The sequence below is a fragment of the Anser cygnoides genome, chromosome 1 (genome assembly GCF_040182565.1).
Source record: "Anser cygnoides isolate HZ-2024a breed goose chromosome 1, Taihu_goose_T2T_genome, whole genome shotgun sequence".
Classification (NCBI taxonomy): domain Eukaryota; kingdom Metazoa; phylum Chordata; class Aves; order Anseriformes; family Anatidae; genus Anser; species Anser cygnoides.
The window spans coordinates 60,779,383-60,802,572 of record NC_089873.1 but is presented as its reverse complement, the minus strand read 5'-3'; the positions used below and the strand labels follow the sequence as shown (position 1 = coordinate 60,802,572).

General features: G+C 39.9%; 1 protein-coding gene across 6 annotated transcripts in view; it reads left to right on the top strand.

Annotated features, from left to right (window-relative positions):
- TBXAS1 (thromboxane A synthase 1) overlaps positions 1–23,190 on the top strand; it is a 247,195-nt gene that overhangs the window by 172,588 nt on the left and 51,417 nt on the right. For all 6 annotated transcript variants that reach the window (XM_013173135.3, XM_013173133.3, XM_066997785.1 and 3 more), the window contains one exon: positions 3,985–4,299. In XM_013173135.3, the coding sequence (XP_013028589.3) occupies positions 3,985–4,299 (315 nt within the window). The remainder of the gene's footprint in view (positions 1–3,984; positions 4,300–23,190) is intronic.

Here is a 23,190-nt window from a genome sequence, read left to right as displayed (position 1 = left end):
AATCAATCACGTCTTCTAATTTGGTTCCTTACTTCATCTTTAACTTGCTTTTCATAGTTCTGGGCTCAAGATGGGAAACTGAACTATGAGAGTGGTACAAAATTTAACTATAGTTTGCAGAAAATCCAAGTTAAATCACAGTGTTAGGAACAAAAATTCCAGCTGATATACATTTACTAGTTTTCCTTAAGTAATTTTTCATTTCACCTTGCATAGGAGTCACATGCCTCAATTTCTCTGTTGAAAACATAACCCAAGGGTCCCCTGGATCCCCAAATCAGCAGTGAACTTACCAAATGGTTGGCCAGTATGTCAATCTTTGATATGAAAATGTGGTTCCCTGTTTAGGATGGGAAGAGCTGGAGACATCCCCTTCCCCCCAAGACCCATGTCTCCTGTGAGAAGAGTCACGAGAGTGATACCTCTCTCTTCTTTTGACAGCTGCAAAACTTAAAAGCAGTGACTTAAGGAGGGGTGATAGATACTGCCAGACTGGCCTTCCCCAGTATAGCACATATCTATTCTTCCAGTATGTAGTGTGTAGCTCGTTACGGTTCTGTGCAGAATGATTTCTCTGCATGGCCAGGTGATGCTTAAGGAGACTAATGAGAGAAATGATACAGCCCAGAACACTGGTGTCAGGAAATATATTGCAAGGTGTCTATCTCGGGGAAGCTGAAAGCAGGGCTTGTCTTATTATATATTTCAAAGGGGAAGTCTGTGTCACCACCAAGTTAGACATGCACCCTGTCCCATATTGCATTGAAATTACAATTTTTCTAATAGTATCTTTCCATTTGATTTTCATTTGCTTAATGATAAACTCTGTGTTGTACCAGGGCAAAACAAGAGTCTATCTCACTGACACACTATTCTTTTGAAGCAGAAACTTTTTTTCTAATGCCATTGTAATGTAACTATGCAAGTGTCAGAGGACAGGATAGAGCCTATTATGGGCTTTTGCTTTTTGTAAGGAAAATCAAACAAATGTCCCTGATGGAAAAAGGAAGCCAGCAGCCATATGTGATGACCAGAGAATGTTTTTGTGCAGTGACACTGTCAGTACCTGGTTTGTTGTCAAACTGAACTGGTTTTTTTTTGTTTTTTTTTTTTTTTATTGCTGTCAACCTGAGTAGAGAAAAAAAAAACGTGAATTTTCATGAGATACCTTTTTCTCATTTCCAGCACTTAACAATCCAATTATATTTGGTTTTATGCTAGTGTTTGCCTCTATTGCCATTGTTAGGTTTTTGAGTCAGAGTGATTTTTCTATCCTGATGGTGCGGAAGAAAAATATGTTTCATTATGACTGGTTATAACCCTGGAAATCTTTTCTCTCGCTTGGGTTGATGACTATTTTTTATGTTGCATTCTATACTGATGCCTAAAGTGAAGTAGAATGAACCATAAGGAAGAGAATCTTTGCTAAAATATAGCTCCTTGAACGGTATAGAATTATCTTGAACAAAGCTTGTATCTTTCCAATTTTATGCTTTTTTCCTCCCACTATTGCTCAAGTAGTTTTTACAAATGAATGTGGTTTTTGTAAGGATTGTTTATGAAACCATTGTTCTTAGCAACCTGTGCTCACCTGTGAACAAATTGCATAGCACCGATAAGGTAGCTAGCTGTTTCTAGACTGGGTGACCTTACAAGCAGATTCTGTAACAAGACAACCTTTTAAATTCCTAACCAAATATATTATGTGAGTAATAAAAAGAGCTCCTCAAAATGGCCACAGAGGCATTTTGGAGCACATTCTTGGGAATATTCACTTATGCTAGCATTCATTAAGTTTGCTTTCAGCAAAAATTCTCATGAATGAAATTTCATTCACTTGTCATTATGATTATGACTGTACTATCATGGCAATAACCAGATGCTGTGTATAGGGCTGGGACCTGATTTTGTCTAAGGCTGGAGAAACATCTTCAAGGGTCTCCAGAGAACGTATTGTCTAAATGTAAGACCAGTCTCAGCTTACAGTTCATGACTGGGGACTGCAAATCCCTGGAGAGCAATGGATTTGTTTACAAGAAAATTCACACTTAGAGAAGGATGAATGCAGACCTACTCCAAATGTTATGCCATCTGAACAATATTATATTGCAGGGATACAACTCCAATAAATATAGATGTAATTAGACTGTTAAAAAGGTAGTTTAGGTGATGACGACTAGTTGTATGAATAAAAGGGAATATCTCTACAGATGCAGTTCATTACTATACTAGACTATTTTATCCACACACTGATGAACACACTAACCCAAATATACGTACCAGAAAGCCCCCTGAAATGTTGACCATGCCTAGGAGCTGGACTGTCTGTCGTATGGTTTATGGATTCCTAGCTTGTTAATAAAGCCCCTCCTTGAAACGTTGCATGAAATTTTTAGCTGTGCGTAGCAGAAGTATGCATGGAGTCTTGTTTCCTCCAGTATGAAGGAACATACATGAGTAGTGGCATCCTATCACTGGAGCAAAGTGGCAAGTTTGAATCTGAAAACTGTGCCTAAGTCTAGGCACAAGGATTTATTTTCAGAGCTGTAGCTTGTTCACAGAGCTCAATGTATATAATGCTGCTTTGTGTGCCTTCACTTCTTGGGAGGAAAAGCACGTATCCTGTGCCTTGAAGGTAATGCCATTTGTCCAATTTGTAGAGTCCTTCAGCATGTGATGACTAGCACTGGTTACTATCTGGATTATTAACTCTTAGGTGTAGCAGGGTACAATATGCACTGTGGACATGGGTACAAGGTACATACTGTACACATGCAAAATGAAAAGTTCCTGTGGAGAGGAGGGAGGGAACAGTTACAGGCACAATGTATTTATTCCTTGTATTACTCAGACCCCAAAATAACCAAGTCCAAACAGTTTGTTGGCAGCAGAGAAAAGCACAAGACTAAATATTTCTCCTCTTTTGTTGTCTCACTGCTCTTTTCCCTCATCACGTTGAAAAAAAAAATCTGATTTAAGTCCTCTGACATTTGTAATTAATTACTCCTTCCTTACTTTTATCTTGTTTGCTTGTCCTTTACTCTGGCTTTCCCATTTCTTCTTCATCTCTCATCAGTTCCAAGAAATCATTGAAATGATTCCTTTTTAATAGATAAATAGCTTTACAGCATTTTTCTTTTTCTTTTGAAGAAAGACTTAGCCCTTTCTTTTGTCCATCCCAGTGCACAAGTTGTCATGTTCTGGCACTGCAGTCACTTGTAAGTCCTTGAGCTATCATGTATTCTGTTGGTATTTGAGGAATTGAAAATCAATCACATAGTCTTATGGCTTAGGTTCAGCACAATTCTATTATGCCCACTCCCAAAAGTCAATTCAAACCTTTTGGGTTATATTTCAAAGCCTAATCAAGCTTGCTGTCCAGGCTGGTTTGGAGTCAACTCGTTCTTATCCGTAGGTCTGTTTATTAGAGTTTTTCTGTCAGAAACTAGTGCAAAAGAAAACAGTTTTCATAACAGTAGAATCATTCAGTGGACATTCTGCAAAGACAAGTCACCCAAACAGGTTTTTGTAGTAGAGGAATGCTTACTGTTGTAAAGCATTTCTGCAAATACTTAAAGAAAATTAAAAAAAAAAACAAACTGCATTGGTATGCATTGATACAAGAATATTTACAACTGTACTTTCTCATTAAAAGCACCGTTTATTGAGATCAGTTTGTAGTCCTGTCTTATTAAATTGGTACATAAATTATTGTAGATGCAAGCATAAACCTAGGTGACCTTTCAGACTTTGGACCATGTGAACAAATGGGTATGGTGCCTCCAAACAAATGGGCCAAAAAGGTGATGGCATTTCCAAGTGGTTTATAGAAGTCTCTTTTTTCAATGAAAGATTGGTGGCCACTTTGTGGGAGCTGAGCAGGCAGTATAAATAGCAAATAAGCTCTTTCCTTCCACCCCACATGGGAAAAGGCACCACTCTGTTTCTCATTCTCTGTGCTTCTTCTCATCCTGTATTCTGCAGAGACGCAGAGATTTTCTCCAGTGGATGCTCGACTCCCGCAACTCAGCTGACTCCTTGGCAGCTGGATGTTTTGATATGATCAGTCCAGCCACCACTTCCAGCCAGAATGAGGTGCCTTCTGCTGGCAAGACCCCATCTGAAAAAGTTCAGAAGACATTAACGGAGGATGAGATAGCAGGCCAAGCTTTTCTCTTCCTGATTGCTGGGTATGAGACTACCACTAGCACCCTGTCCTTCGCCACGTACTTGCTAGCCACCAACCCAGATTGCCAGGAGAAGGTGCTTCAGGAGATAGATGAGTTCTCAGCAAAGCACGTGAGTACAATGCACCGGTGTGGAGGGAGCAAGGCAAAGTGGATATCATGCCAATATGGCACCTGAATGACCCGTTTGCCTCATTTGTATACACGTCTTTTATTAACATATTATCAATATTTTGCATGTCATTACCTTAGTTTTCCTCGTTTTTAAGTGAAGGAAAAAGAGGGGAAAGTTGTCTTCTCAAGAGTTGGGCTATGTGTTGCTTTGAAAAGAATAGTATTCCACCTTTGCTGATGGTATGTCTTCTGGTTTTCTGTCAGACTGGCTTACGAGAGACAGAGTACCTACATAAAATAGAGATTTTTTTTCAGGTAAAAATTCAAAATTGTTCTATATTAGGGGGTTCTTTTTGTGCTTTTACTTATTTATTATTGTGAAACTGTTAAATGATGTCACTAGAGCATCTGAAGAGATGACTTGGGAACTTTGTGTCACGATGGAAGTTTAACCTTTACAAAACATTTTACGTTGTTGAAATAAACCAGCTGTGGGTGGATTCTAAAACTATACATTTTTAGATTTTCCTGTTTTCCAGATACTTTTGTTCCTTTTGCGGTAAATTTTATTTATTGATCTTTGTAAGGACACAAAAAGAGTTACTATTAATCATAAACTTCAATGTCTTGCTTTAAATATTCATATTTTTATCTTTTCCTTTAGCAGCAGAATATGCATACACTTTTAAAAAAATCAGAAATATCTAACTATCTTATACTGGTTTTGAATGGTTTCTCCTTCGCTTTATGTATTTATCAAGGATGTTCATATTTTCTGTAGTCCTGTTTTCCAGTATTTTGTGCATCTAGCGGACAATGTTGCAGCCATTCTTCTGCCCCACACTCTCTGCACAGGTTGTTAGTTAAGAGAATTCAGATTGATTGGCTTTTCCATCTTTTTGGTGAACTCTTTTATAATGGATCAAGAGACTAACATGAGAAAAATGAAACAAGGATGAGTGCCTTGCAGGATTTTAGCTACTGGATTTGCATACAGAAACCCTTAATGATACAGTTTGGGGAGTTTCATATTTTCCATGCATTCCATGCACTGTGCTGTACTTACAGAAGTAGAAAAGTGTTGCATTATTATCTGTTTGGTTGGTAATACAAAGTAAGTTCTTGATTATGCAAGAGCATGCCCATTCAAAAGCTACTGTTTCCCTCCTTTTGCTTGGGTAAGCATAGAAGCCAGGATTTGTGTACACAGAAAACATGTTTTGTCTTGCATGAAGATGTTCTGAAAGTGGTGGTTCTCCATCAAAGATTCCTTTTGCTCTGAGGATGCAGATATTCAACAGCAGAGAGGTTACTACTGAATGATCTATCCATAGAGCTTTTCCCCACTGCATGCTTGATATACCTCTGGTAGGAGTTAATACAATGAAACCATTGATGTGCTATGTTCTAACTTACAAGACTTGGTTTATATTCTTAGATTATTAGCTCTACAACACTCAACCTGAAGTATATTTACTTATTTCATTCAAACACAGACCTAATTATGCCCTCATGTCCAGTTCAGTTAACTTCTTTTAGGCTTGCAAAGCTGTGAAGGTGCAACCTGGCCTGAAGTAAATGCAGTTTACTGGTTAATGTTGATAGTAGAATTGCACATAGAAATTCCTGTTATGTAGCCCCAAGAACAATATGTTTTATCTCCTCTCCAATTCTTGAAAACTGTCAGCTGAAGAAACTAAAGTGAAACTGCTGGGAGAGATGTCTAAATATGATAGGTACATGATGTCCTTCCTATGCGTGGTCTGTAGATGAGTAGAAGAATTAGTATACTTTTCCACGTAAGTGCATAGAAAGCTGACGAGCTATATTTGCCCTGAAAGCTGTCATTAACTGACTATTTGCAGACATTTTGTATAAGGAGACCATCTACATGGCTACATCTGCGTTAACAAGTAGTGTGCTCTTGTAGATCCAGATTCAGTCAGGCACAGCTGACAGCAAGGACTATTGGGTGCACACTGTACGCATCTCAGGAGAGTTTATTTTGGATTAGTTCTAGTTTGTCCTGTGTACCACAAGCCCTTTAGCTGTTGGAACGATCCTGTGGTTTAGCCGTCATTAAAGGAACCCTGGCTGTGCCCTTGGAGACTGCAGTGAGAACCAGTGCGAGAGACTTGCTTGTATTTGTGCTCCTGATCCAAGCTGGAACACTGACCTGTCCCTACATTTCATGTGGTCCATCTGAGCTGTCACTCATTGTTATTAGTATTTCAATAATAATCCAATTCAAATGGGTAACATTTGACTCTCTCGATTTTCTGACAGAAATGTTTGGCTAATAATTTCAGCCTTGCAGCATCTAGGAGATGTTGTAAAGCTACGAATAATTGTGACAGAGAAGTTAAAACTTGATGTAGAGAGATGGCACTCAAATGAGTGATTTTTTTTTTTTTTTCCGGTCTGCACTGCACCACAGTCTCATCCCAAACCATGCTGTTCTATGCCATGTATTGATTGGAAGCAGTTTTAAATCACTTCCCTGTACTTTCCTAATTTTCAGATTTAGCTGAGAATGTATATGGCTGTATGGCCAAGGAGAAGAGGGAGAGAAGGATAAATATTCATGTGCTGTCTTTTATACCAGGAAATTCATGGTTCTAATCTATGTAGCCCCTTTCTTCAAAATATTTCTTTTTATAAACAGTTTCTGATTTGAGGGGGGACAATGCACTGTTCAAGAAGCCTATTCCAGAATAAAGAAAAGGATGCAGCAGCTCAGTCCCCTCAGTGACTGTAATTAACTACATTTAGCCAAGAAAAGAAGATCTATGCGGACAGTTTGCAAGTTACGGGAGCAGAAGCTATTTTAAAACAGGGAATATATAGATGCTACATTCATTTGTCATGCAAGGGAGAGGGAGGGAGGGGGAATAGCAGCTACAGGCTCACAGTTCGTTATCAAGTCAGTTGCTAAGAAATTTGATTAGGTTGTAGTCTGTGCTCAGCACATCAGCTTTGCTCTTATCAAAGTGCTTTGCAATTTTCCAAAAGGGTTTTAGAAGGCCAAAGCATGGAGAATGGTACAGCCAAGTTGTTTTGACAGGTGACGGAAGACTGCTTTGATTTGCAGATATGCAAGTGTTAAACACAGTACCCTCTCCATCCAAATTTATACTCAGGTAATTATAACAACTAAATGCTCTCCACCATGTTCCCCTTCCTTCCTCCAGCCATTTCAGTTGCCTCATGCAGCATGTTTTATTGCCCTAATTTGTGGTTGTAGAGCTGCGGTCTGATTTTACAGCAGCTGCTGCGTGTCATCCTGGGGATGGCTGTACTTTGGTGGTAGACAGAGTGATTTATGTGTAGACAGATCTAGTTTATACGCTAATTTACTAAAGTTTATAAAGACATGTGGGAGCCATCTGAGTAAAGGTGCTATAAATGACAGGCTCAGTTCCAGTTTTTCTGACACGCCAGCCAAAAACTTAAAGCATGGTGACTCTGCCATAGCCTGAAGGAGAGCAAGGTCAGCACATCTGGGCATATGCAGTTGTTTGGTGGCTCTGGGTTTCATGCTTGAGGATACCCCTGAGTTTGCTCTGATCTTCATCTGTCTTGCTTGCTTAGTGGTTACCTTAGCAGAGCAGGGCAGCACGAGCAGGAAGGAGAAAGCTGATGCCCTGCTGTGTTGGACCCCTGTGCTAGCATGGTTCAAGCTGCTGCAGTGTGGAGCAGGAGCAGTAGGTTGGGTGCTGGAAGCCTGGTGGAGAGGCAGGTCCAACTGGCCATATCGTACCGATCTCCTGTGTCCTGCCACAGGAGATTTAATAAAATTATAATATAATAAATAATTATTTTATTTTATTTTATTTTACCTCCAAACCTTCCTCATCCATTTGTTAGAAGGTGTTTTTAGGTCTTTTCTTGGCTGATAATGTCTCTTTCCCTGGAGATGAGGAGAGGCACCTGGCCCATTTCAGAGTCTGTGGACCAGGCAAGCAGGAGAAACCTCTACTCTCAGTTATTGTAGAGGCCAGTAAACACATGGTATTACCCTCCACACCCCAACCTGGATCTTTGGGGTGTAGGGAGGGACAGCACAGTGCTTTTCATCATCTCTGTGGAAGGACAGACACAAAGCACTGTGTGACTGCTGTTACCACGCACCATGTCTTCCCTTGGAGGTGATGTAACAGGCACAGTCTTAGAGGGCTCACAAGTACCTGGAACACGTTGCTGGTATGGGAAGTGATTAGTTATTCTTGCAGTCATGTCAAGGTGTGTGTGGAGGCACCGTGTTTCAGGTACTGTGCACTGATTTAGGAGATCAGGAGCCTTGCTACTAACTTCTTATTGAGCCATCTGTTGGGCTGTTTGTTTCAACTCTATCTGTACAAGGAGCACAGTGTTTCTAAACACCAGTGAAAAGTACCAAGGAGAGGTAGAGATTCTTGTTTAAAGTGTGGATTATTAAATATCTAGCTTTCCATATAGCTCTTTCCATATATATTAAAACTGGTTCTGATTAGTATGCGATTATTTCAGCAGTAGTAATTTCTATTTGTTAGTCCCAGTGTCTGCTCCAATTGCATTGGGAAAGATGAGTTTAAGCATAATTTCTCTGACAAATAGACTGAAATTAAAATCATAGCAACTGACATGACTTGGTCCTCTTCCTGAATCCTTTAGGGGTGTAGTACATGCCCCGTGAAAGGACATCCACTGAAGATGGAAGTGTTTGCTGCAAGCTTGTTGCTGAGTGTGCATCTTGCTTTGATACTGTGAAGGTAAAGACTGAATAAAGAAGATGAAAAGAGAGTTAAATATGAGCCAGTGGGGGCAAGACACCTACACGTGTATTTGCATGAAAGAATGTGACTTTCTGCAGAGACCAGAGGTTTGGTTCCAGGAGAGCAGAGAGTTGCAATATGTGTTTGGTATTCATGCAGGTACGATGGTATACATGAGTTGAGAAGCTGGCATTTAGTTTGTATATACCAATAAAAGAAGACGGAAAAACAAGCAAACTGGTTGCTATTTCAAGAACCAGATTATTTTATAGGGTTTGTGGCTGACCGTCCCAGAACTGTTAGAGGCCATATGATTGTGAAAGAGATGTTTTTATCCACATTAACCAGGTGTGAAGGAATACACCCGTGGTCTTCACCCTCTCCATTTCAGTCAAAAAGGATCCCTGTGCGAGCTGTTAAAGAGCCCTTCAGAAGGCATATACTTCACGAACAGGCTTTGCACTTGTGGCTGATTATTTGGTTGTAAAAACAAGCTGCTTTTTACTTATTTTGGTATGTGTGTGCTTAGCGAAAGCATAGTGAGCTTGCAGCAGACATTCCTTTTGGACAGATGGACGCTTCCTTCTGAGCCCCACTGCATCTTGGGCTGCTCTGCCTGCTCACAGTCTTGCACAGGGGAGAGAAAAATTGCTTCAGCTTCCATGTTGGGGATTCCCTTTAAATGAGGTCTCTTTCCCACCTCTTTTCCCATTTTAGCATTTTAATGTCTCCATTCCTCCCTCTTTCCTCCCTTTTCTCAAGCCTGAGTCATTCACAATTTTAAATTAGTACCCTTTTTTTTTTTTTGGCTTTACGGGACTACACAATTTTAGAAGGAACAAGTAATGGCACAAAATAACTGCAAAAACATAGGTGATCAAGTTAACTTCTCATAAGAAGTTATTTGTTGCCCTTGGGTGAAATGTGGTAAGTGGCTGTGTATGTGCTCCTAATCTGTTGCAAAGTAAACAGATCAGGTTAAACCACCAAAATGAGGCCATTATTTTCTTGAGGGAGAGAAAGCAAGAAAACTTTGAGGAAGGCAAAAGAGGTGTAAGAATGAAGTTCTGTGCCTCCGTGTAATGAAGAAATGCATACTTGACAGTGCCAGGCGTAGACAAATCTGAATTTTTATCTCAGATTCAGAAATAATTTAACTGCTCATTCTCAGTAAGAGACAGCTGTGTCTTGCGTTAGTTTATGGGAAGACCTGGTGCTGGAGTTTTGTTTGTTAGGTCATACCTACACAAACCTTTAGGTATTACCTAAAGCACCATGTGAAACGGTTGTATTAAAGGCTTAGTGCTGGTTACAGACCCTTGCTCAAATATGTGAGAAATGTTTTGCTGCACCAATACGCAAGGCTGCAGTGGCTCTGTGCTAGTCAGGAGAGCTCCAGAGAGGCTCAGGGGGAACAGACTCGCTCCTCCTTGCTGCTGATGCCCAGGAATACCTTCAGCTGCCCCAGCAAAGGTGAAGGGGAGAGCAGGAGTCAGGAGAAGTAAAAAAGAAAATAACTGTAAATAAATGAAAGGGCAACTATTACGGTAAAATGTTAATTGAAGACTACAAGACCAGCAGGGTTTTCCCCTCTATTTTTAAAATGCTGTGTGCAGCTCTTACTTATGAATTATACAAGAGCTGCAGAGATCCCATCTTGGGTTAGAGGGCACTGCCATGGACTTTCCTTTGAGCTTTCTTGAGTCACAAAGAAAAGAAAAGCATGGCAGGCCCCTGCCTTTGCTGTGCAATGACTTTAGGACAAGCAGTGTGAGGAGGAGTTGCTGCACACCTTGTCATGTCAGGCATTTATAGAGGATTGTAAAAACTCCAGAACACTGTTGCACATGTGATAGGAAGAGGGACAAAGACAAGCAGAACAGGAATATGCCCAGTCTACCGATAAGGGTAGGAATGCATGGTTTGTTCAAAGTCCGTATCAGAGCCATAGATTTAACTGATCATTGAAGTTGGGGTCCTAGCAGGTTTTCCTTACAATCTCTGGTAACCGTTGATTCATGAGACTTAGAAACATCAGTGTGTGGAGGAACGAAGAGCAGAATAAGTCCCAATATGACTCTACTCCATCCAGTTTCCTATTAACACTAGTGTAACTATTCAGTGCTGGAGTGACTTATACCAATGTTTTCACCACTGGCAAGAGTCCATAAATTTTAAGAACACTTCAAAGTCCTGAGATACTCTCTCACTATTTAAATGAAGACTTGGAGGTTTTTCTTTAATGGAAAGAAATATTCCTATTCTCATAAATATTCGCTTTTCTATTGCTCTATGACACAAGAATATTTTCAATATGTCTAATTGAAAATGTCGACTGGACTATATTTAAATTGCATTTCCTGCTTGTCAATAATATTGAATGATGCCAGCCCACAGCCATCACAATCCATTGTTTCATTTATGAAAAGGTACAGCTTAATTCCATTATAACTGCTGTGTGTGGTCAGTTGTGACTGGACTGGGTTGAACTGGATTGATACATAAGCCCCTCCTCTGTGATTTACAGCTATAAACTGTTCTGTAATTTATCAAATGTACTGGGTGTGGGCAGTGGCTCATCTGGGGTAACTTGGCTCATCATCATTGACTTGAGTGCAGTCACACTATCTTACTCTGGCTTATGATTCTCTTCATCACATCAAGGAGCTCCTTCACTGATCTCCCTGCAGTCTAACAGATATGTCACACGGTAAAGGAGAGTGTGCATTTTCAGAATTTTCCCTTCCCATAAAATGCCCAGACAGCAGTGAGAGGTAGCACCATTTTCATGGTGTCACTGTGCCTGATTGAGTACTTTATATTTTTAAGCTGTTTATGCAAAGAATCTCCTTGGTAGCGCAGACTGCTTTCTCTGAGCATTAGTGAAAATGAGAGGTGAAAGTCAGAGAGATGGCACTGTCAGGGAATTACCCACAATTTGCATGAATTTGGTGCCTTTCATGCAGTGTCTCAAGGCACTGTGCTCTCAGAAGCTGGCAACTACAGAGACTAAGCTTCACTAAGCAAATATTGCTGACGGTGGAGGCTTGCATTTATCAAGGGAGCCTGAATTGTAAATAGTTTGCAAAAAAAATTCCACAGAAAAGAGTCACTGTTACACATGCACACACATATACACACACAAAACATACAGAAACAGTAAGCACAAGCAATGTTTTATCATGTTGCTGTTTATTCTGTTCCAGGAAATGACCCTCTTTAATTTCTTTATTTGTGTAAGGAAATGTTGCAGGGTCTCACAACCTTCATAAGTGTCAGCTGTCAGCAATCGGTTTTGTTGTTAACAGACAAAAACATGCTTTTAAAAGTGTAGGGACTGAATGCAGTTGGGTTATATTGCTGCAGTTCTTCACACAATTGCTTGATGTCTGAAATCAGTTAATTAATCAGTCAAGCTCACCTCTTGGACACCCGCTTTGACACAAGCTTGCTCCCAGACTCAAATGCTGAGGGGAAGCACCCAGGGAGAAAGCTCAGGCTCAGTGTGCCCACTGAGCAAGCCTTAGCAGGTATTGCTTTGCATGGGTTGCCATCTGTCCCAGGTACCTTCACAGTGCCTGCCAGAGAAGTTGTCCTGGGAGCCTTTCTGGACCCCGTTGCCACTCCCGCTGTGGTTTGTAGGCACTACCATTGTCCTTTGGCAGAATTCTGGGCAAACGGGAGCATGTCCAGCTAGCAGACATGTGAGGGCATTTCTTTTTGCTATGCATTAGTAGTTCTCACATAGGTAGCTACAGATCTCTGCTCTCCACAGGTACCTCTTTAAAAGATAAGTACCTCCTCAAGGTTCAGGTTATTTTTAAGATGGAAAGAGCTGAGCCGGTCAGCTGGTAAGTTTGTGTGTGTTTTAGAAATGCTTTGGCTTTGCTTTCTTGAAAAGTCTACTCTTAGCTTATAAGAACAAAGCCAGTGTTTTAAACCCCAGTGGTATCTTGGCACTGTCCTTCCTTGACTTTTCCAAGAACCCTACTGAAAAGACAACCTGAGTATGAAAAAATAAATAAATAAATTTATTTTCTGGGGAAATCCTTCTGACAGCTGAGAATTGGTGATTCTATATGGCCAGGAATTAGGTGCTGTCGAGACTATTAATGTGCCCATATTTCAAGGAATTTTATTTATTTTTTGACATTATAGGATTCTTTTCCTCCTCTCTTCAACAAACTAATACATATATATATATATTTTCCATTTGTTCAGTTCAAGCTTATCAGTCTCTTGCCCATGAAGTCTAATTTATCTTTTGCTTGCAATGTCACATGTTGCTCAGTAATTCTACCTTATTGCTATTCTTGAGCAGAACTGAGTCTCAGGTAATGTATGCTAGACAGATACTCATTTTCACCCCTGAATTTTCCTGGTATTTTGCCATTCTCATAATAATTGACCCACTATCTTTGCTTCAGGGTTCATGTTAAAGAATAAATTTTTCTAGTGACATGGGACATTTAATGGTGAACATCTTAATAATGCAGTACTCTGAATGCGATTAAACAGATGTCTTTAAAGAACAAGTAAAGGAAAGGATGCATCTTCCCCATTTCTGTTTCCCCCCTCCTCCCTATCTGAGGCTTTTTTGGAGGAAAGAGCATATTTGGTTTTAATCTAAGGAAAAATACGACTGCTGAGTAAGAAACTGGTTACAGTTTTCTTCAAATTTGTATCCCAGCTGCTCCCGAATACCACTGTGGACATTGTATAGCAATCATCATGCTGCCCACAGGGACAGAGAAAGCCATATTCACGCCAACATCAGTGTTTAATCAGTGCTAACTACCATTATCTGTATTGTCTTTTTAGCTGCAGGTAGGTAACATTATTTGCAGAGTAGAACGTAGTTCCAGGTAGAATTAGTAGATCAAATTTTGCACTGGGCAGTTGAGCCTTGCAGAAGTGAATAAGGAGATAAGCCCAAAGCATAATTAATAGCATCCCTGCCATGTCTTTGAGACAGACATACTCTTATCAGTCTTGCCAGAGGGGGTATGTGTGGCAGAAAGAGAGGTGTACACTGTGTGACTTCTCAGGAATGGGGATGCCCTTCATAGGTGCAGTTGCTTGATCTTTTGATGGCAGTCTATCTAGCAATTAGGAGATTTATCTGTGTGAAGTAGGGAAAGAACAGAAAGGTGTTTAGACACTCATATACATCGATTTTTGTGGGAGTTAGGCAACAAAAAGTTTTCCAAAAGGTATGTGCTGCTGGACTCTAAGTACCTAGCAATGAAAGGGAGGACAGCCAACTGCAGGTACAACCTCAGATGCAAGAAACTGGAGAAACTAAACCATCTGGTCTCACTGAATTTACAAATGAGAGAGGGTGACCTTGGATATCTGTGTCAGGACCACACGCTGTATCTCAGCATTAACAGCCAGTATCATTCATCAGGCAGGAACTTGTCTCCTGGGGAATTTGAAACACTAAACTAAACAAAAAGCATTTGCAAGCTCTTTATTAGTGAGCATCCAGTTGGAATGAGATCCTCCATGTCCCCAGGTTAACAGGCAGGTTCTTCAGGTAAAGAGTACCCTGGTCCAGCCCCAGCATCTTCATCTGCTGCAGAGATCACCACTGAATTTTCTATTTCTGAGATGCTTTCAAGACTCAGGGATAAAATCTTACTTTAAAAATACTGCTCAGGACAATCGTGACTCTTGAAATCTGTGAAAACAAGTAGCACTTTCATGGTAAGGACTATTCATGGGTAGAGGAAGAGAGGAGAGGAGAGGTATTGCTGAACAGCTTATAAACCAAAAATGACTAACAAGTCATATGTGTGCACACATGCCTGCATATGAGAGAAGGAGGGAGAAAATGAATCATGGTTGAAGAAAAGAAGGTCTTTCATCTGAAAGTTCAACACAGATTCCTGAATTGCACATGTTATATGCGTAAGGTGTGAAAGCTGAGCTGAGGAGAACACATGCCTAATTTGTTAAGAAACGGCAAAACCCCAGCAGCAACCACGATGAAATTAAACTAGTATTCAACATATTCATAGCTTAAAAATGATCTTAGCTTGTATGAATGTGAGGTCAAAATGGAATTTTTCCTGCAGGTATGTACATAAATTAGGTAGCATTAATAGGAAGTAACCAGTCCATTTATTTGTCAATAAGCATTCAAAGTGAAGGCTGAATGAGCCTGTGCCAGAAGGAATGGAAACTAGTTTGCATTTCATGATTATGTAAAGCAGTTCTTGGTAGGATGAACTTCTTGTGACCTCCTCTACTTTTTTTCCCCCCCATCTCCTACCACCCTGGCAGCACATATATATTTAAATAATTTCCATTCCTAACAATGTGTTTGTGTGTTACTTTTAATTAGCATGAGATGGCTTTTGTATTGTTTGTCATGTTTATTTTTATATTTCCCTTTTAATGTGGAATGAAAGAAAAGGTGGTATTTCTGGGTGTTCCCTTGCTCTAAAAATGTAGTGGTCTTCCAGTGATATGAGGAAACGCTTCCCTGCTTAACCAGATATGAAGACTGGTGCAGAGGGAGTAGTCAGGAAGATGCAAATAAAAGTAGGAAACTCGTTCTATTTGCGGACTTTTCATACCAGTTGATAGGTTTTACTGTCTCAGAGCATTGAATTCCACCATTTTTTTTTTACTGGTATTGCAAACAAATAAAATGCCCGACTTTCAAAAGAGAGAATAAAGGTCTGTTCCAAAATCAAATCCTCTACAGCAACTTCAAACTTTTAATTCAGTATTAATAGTCATGTTTTGAATGTTTTGATCACTGTCCCAAAATGCCTTCTATGGAAGTGGGCTGCTCAGAAGTAGAACATGACTGCTGTAGGAGCAGATGAGATAGGTGGTCAGATCCTTGGTCAGTGGAGAGAGAATTTTTGTACCCTAAAACCTGTATAGACTGAATACCTGTATAAACTGAATGACAGTGTAAACTGAACTGATGGTTTCTAGCTTACTTGTAGTGGATAAATAAATGTTTGAATGAAGACTCATTCAATATCTGGTACCAGATCCTGTCATTTCCTTCATCAGGTTTCAGATGTAGTGAGACTGAAAACTCAGTTGATTTCTCACTCCTTGGAATTATCCTTCCTGGCTGCCACTGAGGCAAGGAGCATTAGGACATGTTGAGGACACTGCATTAGGACAAGCAGAATTCATTGTTTCTTATTGTTATGCCACTGCTTTCTGCCTGTATGAAACCTGTGCTTTCATAATTCAATAGAATATTCATATTGTTTTCAAAATAAAACATCTTGCTTTTGTGTGCGTCTGAAATAAAAATTTAACTTCAGAATAGTTTCTGTTAATAAGTGGGAGCAAAAAAATACATAGTTTTTTTTGTTATTGTTGTTCGGTTGGTTTTTTGTTTTTTTGCTTGTTTGTTTATTTAATGCTTAGCACACCTTCCGGTCAAAAGGAGAAATGGGTTAAAATGATTTTGACCTTGTGGTGCAATAGAAATTTGAATAAGCTTTAACATCTTTCTCAATACTCAGACTTTAAATCTAAAAGAGAAAATTGAGAAGAACTGGAGAATTTCTGAGCATTGGGCAATTATCTGCAGCCCGTTACTGCTGTCATTGATCTAAATGAAGGAATAAGGAAGTAACAAGATGTCAGAAAGTCATTGTATCATGAGCTGGAACAAACCACTTTTAAGAGCTCCTGCTTTTTGGAATTTGTTTTCAAGACACATCAAGTTTATATGCACTCAGGATACAATATGAAGAAGGTTTTGTGCAGTCAGGAATGAAGATTTAATAGCCTGATAAGTAGAGAAGCTTATAGATAATTTCAAGGTGTTAATCTAACCTTGCTGTGCCTTTAATCTTTTGGCATTCTGGAGAATGTAAAAAACAAAAGCTGACTGTTGTAATATCACAGAGTAGTCATGGAGAAAAAATTTCTTCCAGCAGAGCAGCTTTTAAATAAATTATTACTTTCTTTTTCCATGATGGGGAAAAATAACTGTAAAATGGATTTAAAGGAAAGTGAATTTACTAAGTGTCCTGCATCTTTCTTTTTCACTAATTAGTAACAGTCAAACGCTCTTGTTCTGCAGACAGTGACTACAAAGGAAAGGATAAAGAACTTGGGAAAGACTCTAGAGCTGAAATAATTAGGCAATTTATCATTTAGGGTAATTGGACTTGTGCAAAGCAGTGTTATTTACCGCTGGTTTCCATTTCTTCTAACTGGGTGTGAAAAATACAGCTACATTGATTGGGAAATGCTCTTGGTGCTTTTTCCAATATGCATTGTGCCAGAGACTTTCAGTTCAAAGTGTGGTGTTCCTCCCAGTGATTTCTTTTCCCTCAGTGATCTTCAGAAGCAGCGTTCAGCTTCTAAAACCTCAAACCGAAATTAGATTAAAGTGCCCAATATGGGGTCAGAAATGGGAGGGAAAGAGAGACAGGTTTCCACCAGGGAATTTTCACTTAACAAATGAAAGCCTTTGCTTTGTTTCAAAGGAAAAATTGCCAAGTGGAGGCACATCTTAATCACATCGGTAGCCAGCTGAGATGTTTATGCTAATTTCCAAAGGTATGTAAGTATAGGAATCAGGGGGTCCAAAACTCCTGCCTCTGTGATGTGAAAAACATGCATTTAAGCACCACTGGCAGATAGCTCTGATGTTGTTTCAGTTTAAGAGAGAAGTGGGGGATCAGTCGTGAAGGCTTTACTTGAATTTCACCTCACAGCTTGCTGGCAGCATGAATGCCCCTTCGCTTTGATAACCGGCAAATTCTGGGCATTTAGAGTGCCACTGGGTTCAGCCTTGCCAGAGGCTGAGTTTTCCCTTCAATCTTTAAGGTAGAAGGCACAGCTACCCCTTTGCCGTGCATCAAATCATTGCACTCTCCCAGCTTTCTACTATTGCCCTCTGTTCTTGAAGATTATGTCTTCATAAGCAGCTTTGTTTGTGATGGATGCTCCAGAAATGCCCAAAGTTTCTGAATTTCACCCACGAAAACATCTGGTACATGATGCAAACCCGGTGCTAAATTTCCACCAGGCCTCAGGGGTGGCCCAGGATGTCACATTGAGCTCTGTGGTGCTGGCACCCAAGTGCTCAGGTATGTGTCCCCAACCTTTGGGTAGAGGAGGCGAAGTAGTAGGAGAAATTGTTATTTAAAAGTGATTTTGCTCTACCCACCTGGTAGAAACCAGCCAGCAGAGACCCCTGCTGGGAGGAAAAGTGGGGATTAAAAAAGGTGATGTTTAAAAGCATTTTGCTCCCTGTGAGACATTCACAAATATCTACTGCCGGGCTCTTGTAGGTGGGTGCCACACAAGTGTTTTTAAGTAGCACAGCTTGACACCAGTTGCATGCATGTCTTCAGAAAGTGTCACAGGTTATGTGTGTTTTTTTGTTTGTTTGTTTTTTCTTAATGGCTTGTTATTTTAAAACAGTTGTGTTTCATATTTTCTTTAACAAGAAGAAAGTCATGACTAGAGGAATTTCCTATGGAGATGCGAGGAGAAAGGAGTAATAGTAGATTGTTACTTAAAATATAGCCTGCCACTTGAGCAAGCTGAACATGTGATGAAATGCAAAATGTAGATGCAGCTTTGGTAGAGCTTGATCCCTCGCCAAAGGAGTGCAGTAACTCAGGTACTGAAAGGCACACCTCTGCTGACACGGTCAAATTGTCAACAGAGAAACTCTTCAACATTTGACAGTCAGTTTTTGTGCCAGACTGTGATTTGCTAGCTATTGATGTTGATTGCCTTTGTTGAGCAGAGCCGTTGGCTGGAATTCCAGGGCCTCTTTTGGGTTATTTGGCTTAGGGCTACGAGCCAAATATCTTTGAAGTGACCCTACCAATTCACAAGGGCTGGGCAGACTCTCTTTTTTGCCTAGGACGGTAGGAATCAAACAGCAGGAGGGCACGGTTCCTGCGTTCACAGCTCTACGGAGCAATGTGGACAGTGGAGGTCTTTCTCCAAAGCTGTTTCTCCAGGCCAGGTTAGATGTGTCTCTGAGACCATGCCTGCTGTTTCCGGCTCGCCTTCTTTGTTTTCCTTTCCTGTTCGCTTTGCTTCTCTCCTGAGCATGCAGGTCTTTGCAAAGAACCACCTAGAGAAACCACTTTGCCTATATACACCTTATGCGTAACCTTGCTTGTTGTTTTGCATTGTGACAGTCTCATGTGCTTTGCCCAGGGTCAGTAATCCTTATTTGATTCTGTAATGGAGCTTATCTGTTTCTCATATTTACCCAGAGAGACGGGTAGTCACTTTACATACAAGTCGGAACAATGTTTAGCCCAAGCTCTTACTGTCAGGCAAGTGACATTCTTTCCTTTAGGTTAGCTCCACCACTTCAGCACTGCAGGTTTCTGCTGGTGGGAGCAAGATGTTACATCTTTTCTAAATATTTTAAGTTATTTTAGCGCTTTTAATACATTAGCACCCAAATGATACGTAAGTACTAACCTATAAATGTCTGTACAAGGCTTGTAATATTAATGGCCCTGCTTTTAGCGGTGATCTCCAGGAGGCACAGAGAATTTAAAAGTTTTGGTGTGGGGAAAAAGAGATCTCATCATGCAATATTTGCATGTCCTTGTTGATTTAAATGCCACAGAAATCTGTTGTAAAATAGACTGGTGTTAACCCCATGTGTTTAAGTAGAAATACATGGATTTTCATCACATAGAGATCTGAATCACTAAACTCACTAGGTCTACTAGTGTGCTCAGATTAAAGGATGTGCATCGCCGTATGCAAGGACAGAAATGCGAATAATCTTTTTCCTAGTGTTTTGCGTAGTCCCACAAAGCAAACATTTCCATTCTGTAGGAATAAAAAAAAAAGAGATACTGTCTATGAAATTAATTAAACCATAGATTTTAAGTTTAGGAGTTCATTACTGTGCAGTCTAATCTTGTGTACAACCAAGGGCATAGGACTTTACTGAATTAAATCTGTTTAAATTAGTATATCTTTTAAAGAAAACTCCCAGTTGTTTTAATTAAATGGTGTAAAATGTCTTTCCTGACTTTGAAAATGAAGAATCCCAAGAAAAACAAGTGAAACAAAATGCTGTGGTAATCTTTTTAATTATTCTTTTTCCTTTGTTGCAAGTTTGGCTGCTCTGGAAATGTTGGACAAACCTGTCTTCAACATATTGTCCTTATAGAATTGTGGAACCCTGCATGTTTTGCATTAATTAAACATATAAATCCTACAAACTGTGTGCTGGGTAATTGCAAACCAAGAGCCTGCTTCTTGGTTTCCACTTATGTCCTTTCATCCCTCCTGTAATGAGAATGGACTGTCAAGGTGTGCGTACACCATCCCTGCACTTATCTGCAGTGGTATTGCCATCACTTTATTCCTGCGTGATACCATCTTGTTATCACATAAACAAGCGCTTGCAGCTATGGCAAGTCTTGTTTATGCTGCTAGAGTAGGACCTTAGTGTAACTGAGGGTTGGGATCCGAAGACATCCTTTGTTCTTACAGTCCTGTTACTTAAAGGAAAGCAACAATACTCATCTTTGCTGGCAAGGAGCACAAAGCAAACCAGTAATTCAAACATGCTAAGAGAAAGAAAAGACAAAACATGACAAACACCAGCAAGTTTTCCTTCTTTATTAGTGGAAGAACATGGATGTTTTTTGTCATGCTGTGTGCTTTGATATAAAAAGTATAACTCATGCAAAAGAAGGGATTGTCTTATAAAAGTTAAAGGTGGGGTGGAAACAATTGTTTTATTCCTTTTGGTTCACACTGCCTTCTTTTATATTCTCAGTTGGACTGAAGTAGGAACCTTGATAGAGGAATGCAGATTATTTGATTAAATTTTGGATCTTGCTGGAGGTTAAATTCAGTTTGTAGAGTGGTGATATCCAGATGCCTGTAACTTAGGAAATCTGAAAAGACTTGACCCAAAGCCTTGGGAGGGTGTTGCTTTGGTTCAGATCCTAAGTGAGATCAGTGCTGTGCTTTTGTTATCAAGCAGCTGCTGGAGCTGGGCTCAGGGTTGCCGTTGTGTGCTCAGCCCCCAAGGACCAGCTGCTCCGCTGTAAATTGGGGCTGGTACTGAGGGGGAGTGAGAGACATAGTAAACATGCAGAGTAGCAGTAAATGACAAGAGGGATATGATATGTAACATTAACCAGGCTCAGTGTTTGCTTAGGTTGTAGAATGGTCTTTTAAATCAATCTTTTATTATCAGTTGAGCCTTAGCAGTGCACTTAAATGGAGAACAATGCAAGGACACAGAGACTTGGTGCAAAGTGAGCATCCTGCTTTCTTTCCTAGATCTGATTTTATAAGAAGACCATTGATAGATCCAGATCATAACATGCAAATGTGAACTTTTTCCATGTTTGGCAGTATTTGGAACTGGGCTCTGATTTCATCCCCGTTCCTACCATAAGGATTCATCTCAGTCACCAGTCCTGACATTGTGCAAAAATCAGGCTGGGAAATATCACACAAGGAATCCTTCTGCTCCTGCTTGGTTTTTCTGGCATCAGTCAATTTACCACAATTTTGTTCAATCTCTGCCAATAGTTAGTAATCCTTCTCCTAAATAAAGATTATGTTTGTTTCCATTTTGAATGTATTGCCCTCAGATTCCCCTGAACTTCCATCATTCTTTGACTGCTGGGCAAAAGGCCTTTTGGATATGAGAGGTATTTTCTCTTCGCTGTGCAACTATAATTGTATTTTGCGTTATTATCACCTGTTAGTGTTTTCTTGTAAAATTGTAAGTGCCTAAAATTTCCTTTTGTAAAGTTTCTTTTGTAAAAAAAATATTTATTTGTTTATTTATGTAAGAAGTTAGACAGTCTGTGTACCTGTTTTCAGAGGTTCACCTATGTTTTTTTTTAACATCCTTTGGACATCGGAATTTGATAGAGTATTCTAACAGGAATCTCCACCAATGTGAAATATTACCCAGCTTATTTCACAGACCTAGTTTTGCTTAGTGCTCACTTGTTTCAAGTACTGTAGCTGTCACTGGAGTTCAGTGTTTCTAAGTGTTTTTAGATCTTTTTGTCAAGGTATTATTTTCCTGTTTCTGTAGTTCTATAAATACACTAAGAGAGATTAGCTGTAAAGTGTTCACACAAGCAGTGGTTTGGGGTTTTGATTTTATGGGAAAACAATGACACCAGATCTCTTAACTCCCACCAAGTCAAAACATTGCTGTAATGCTTGCTTGAAACTGAATTGAAACCTGAATTCTCTCTTTTATATTTTTAGTGTTTTGGATTAAGGAAGTAATAATTTTAATCCCACTAGTGCTCAGTCTTTGCGAAGATGTGTGGTAGCCATGAGTCACTTGCTGTGCATATGCAGATATGCAAATTCTAAGCAATGCATTGGCAAATGCTACCAAGCCCTTATGAGCATCTTTATACATCTAAATATGTGTGCACTTACATATCCTGCAATGCTGAACTATGCTATGGGCTGGTAAGTGTAGGCCAGGACACCAGCAGGTGCTTTTTGAAAAAGTCTTGGGAGAACTTTCTTTTTCAAGCCAGCCATGGGGAGAAAGCATTCAATATCCATGCGTTATCCAAAGGGTGCAGCTCTAATGGTGCAGCATGCCTTTTCTCCTGGTCCAGCTCTGCGTTGCTGTCAGCTGTGTAGTATTCAAACCAAGCTTTAACCTCTTTGTTTCTGGACTGCACAAGGCAAAAAGAGAATCAAGCAAGCCCACATCTGAAGCTAATGGGTTTTCCCTACCATGGGAGGAGATACTAGACTCAATTCTGGTTTGTCCTGCTAACCCAGAGATATTAAATGGAGCTGCTTGGTTTTGCTGCAGGAAGGGAAGGCTGTAGGAAATTAATTTACATTGTTCTTCAGAGTGATGTATGAAACAGATTTGAAGTTAAAAATCCATCAGGGCTTGTGGATGTGTTTTGTCTAGACTTGGAAAAGGGAGAGGCAGAGCTGCAAAAACAACATGCAGAGATGTAATGTGCAGCTAAACCCACAGCGCTGGAAGGACTGGACAGTCACTAGTTAAAGCTAGTTAATTATTTAAGAAAAAAATTATGAAGTATAAAATATTCAAACTGCCTGTGTCTGATGCGTGCCATTGCCACAATGGCACACACACCTGGATTTTAAATTCTTGTGTGTTTATCACATTTTTT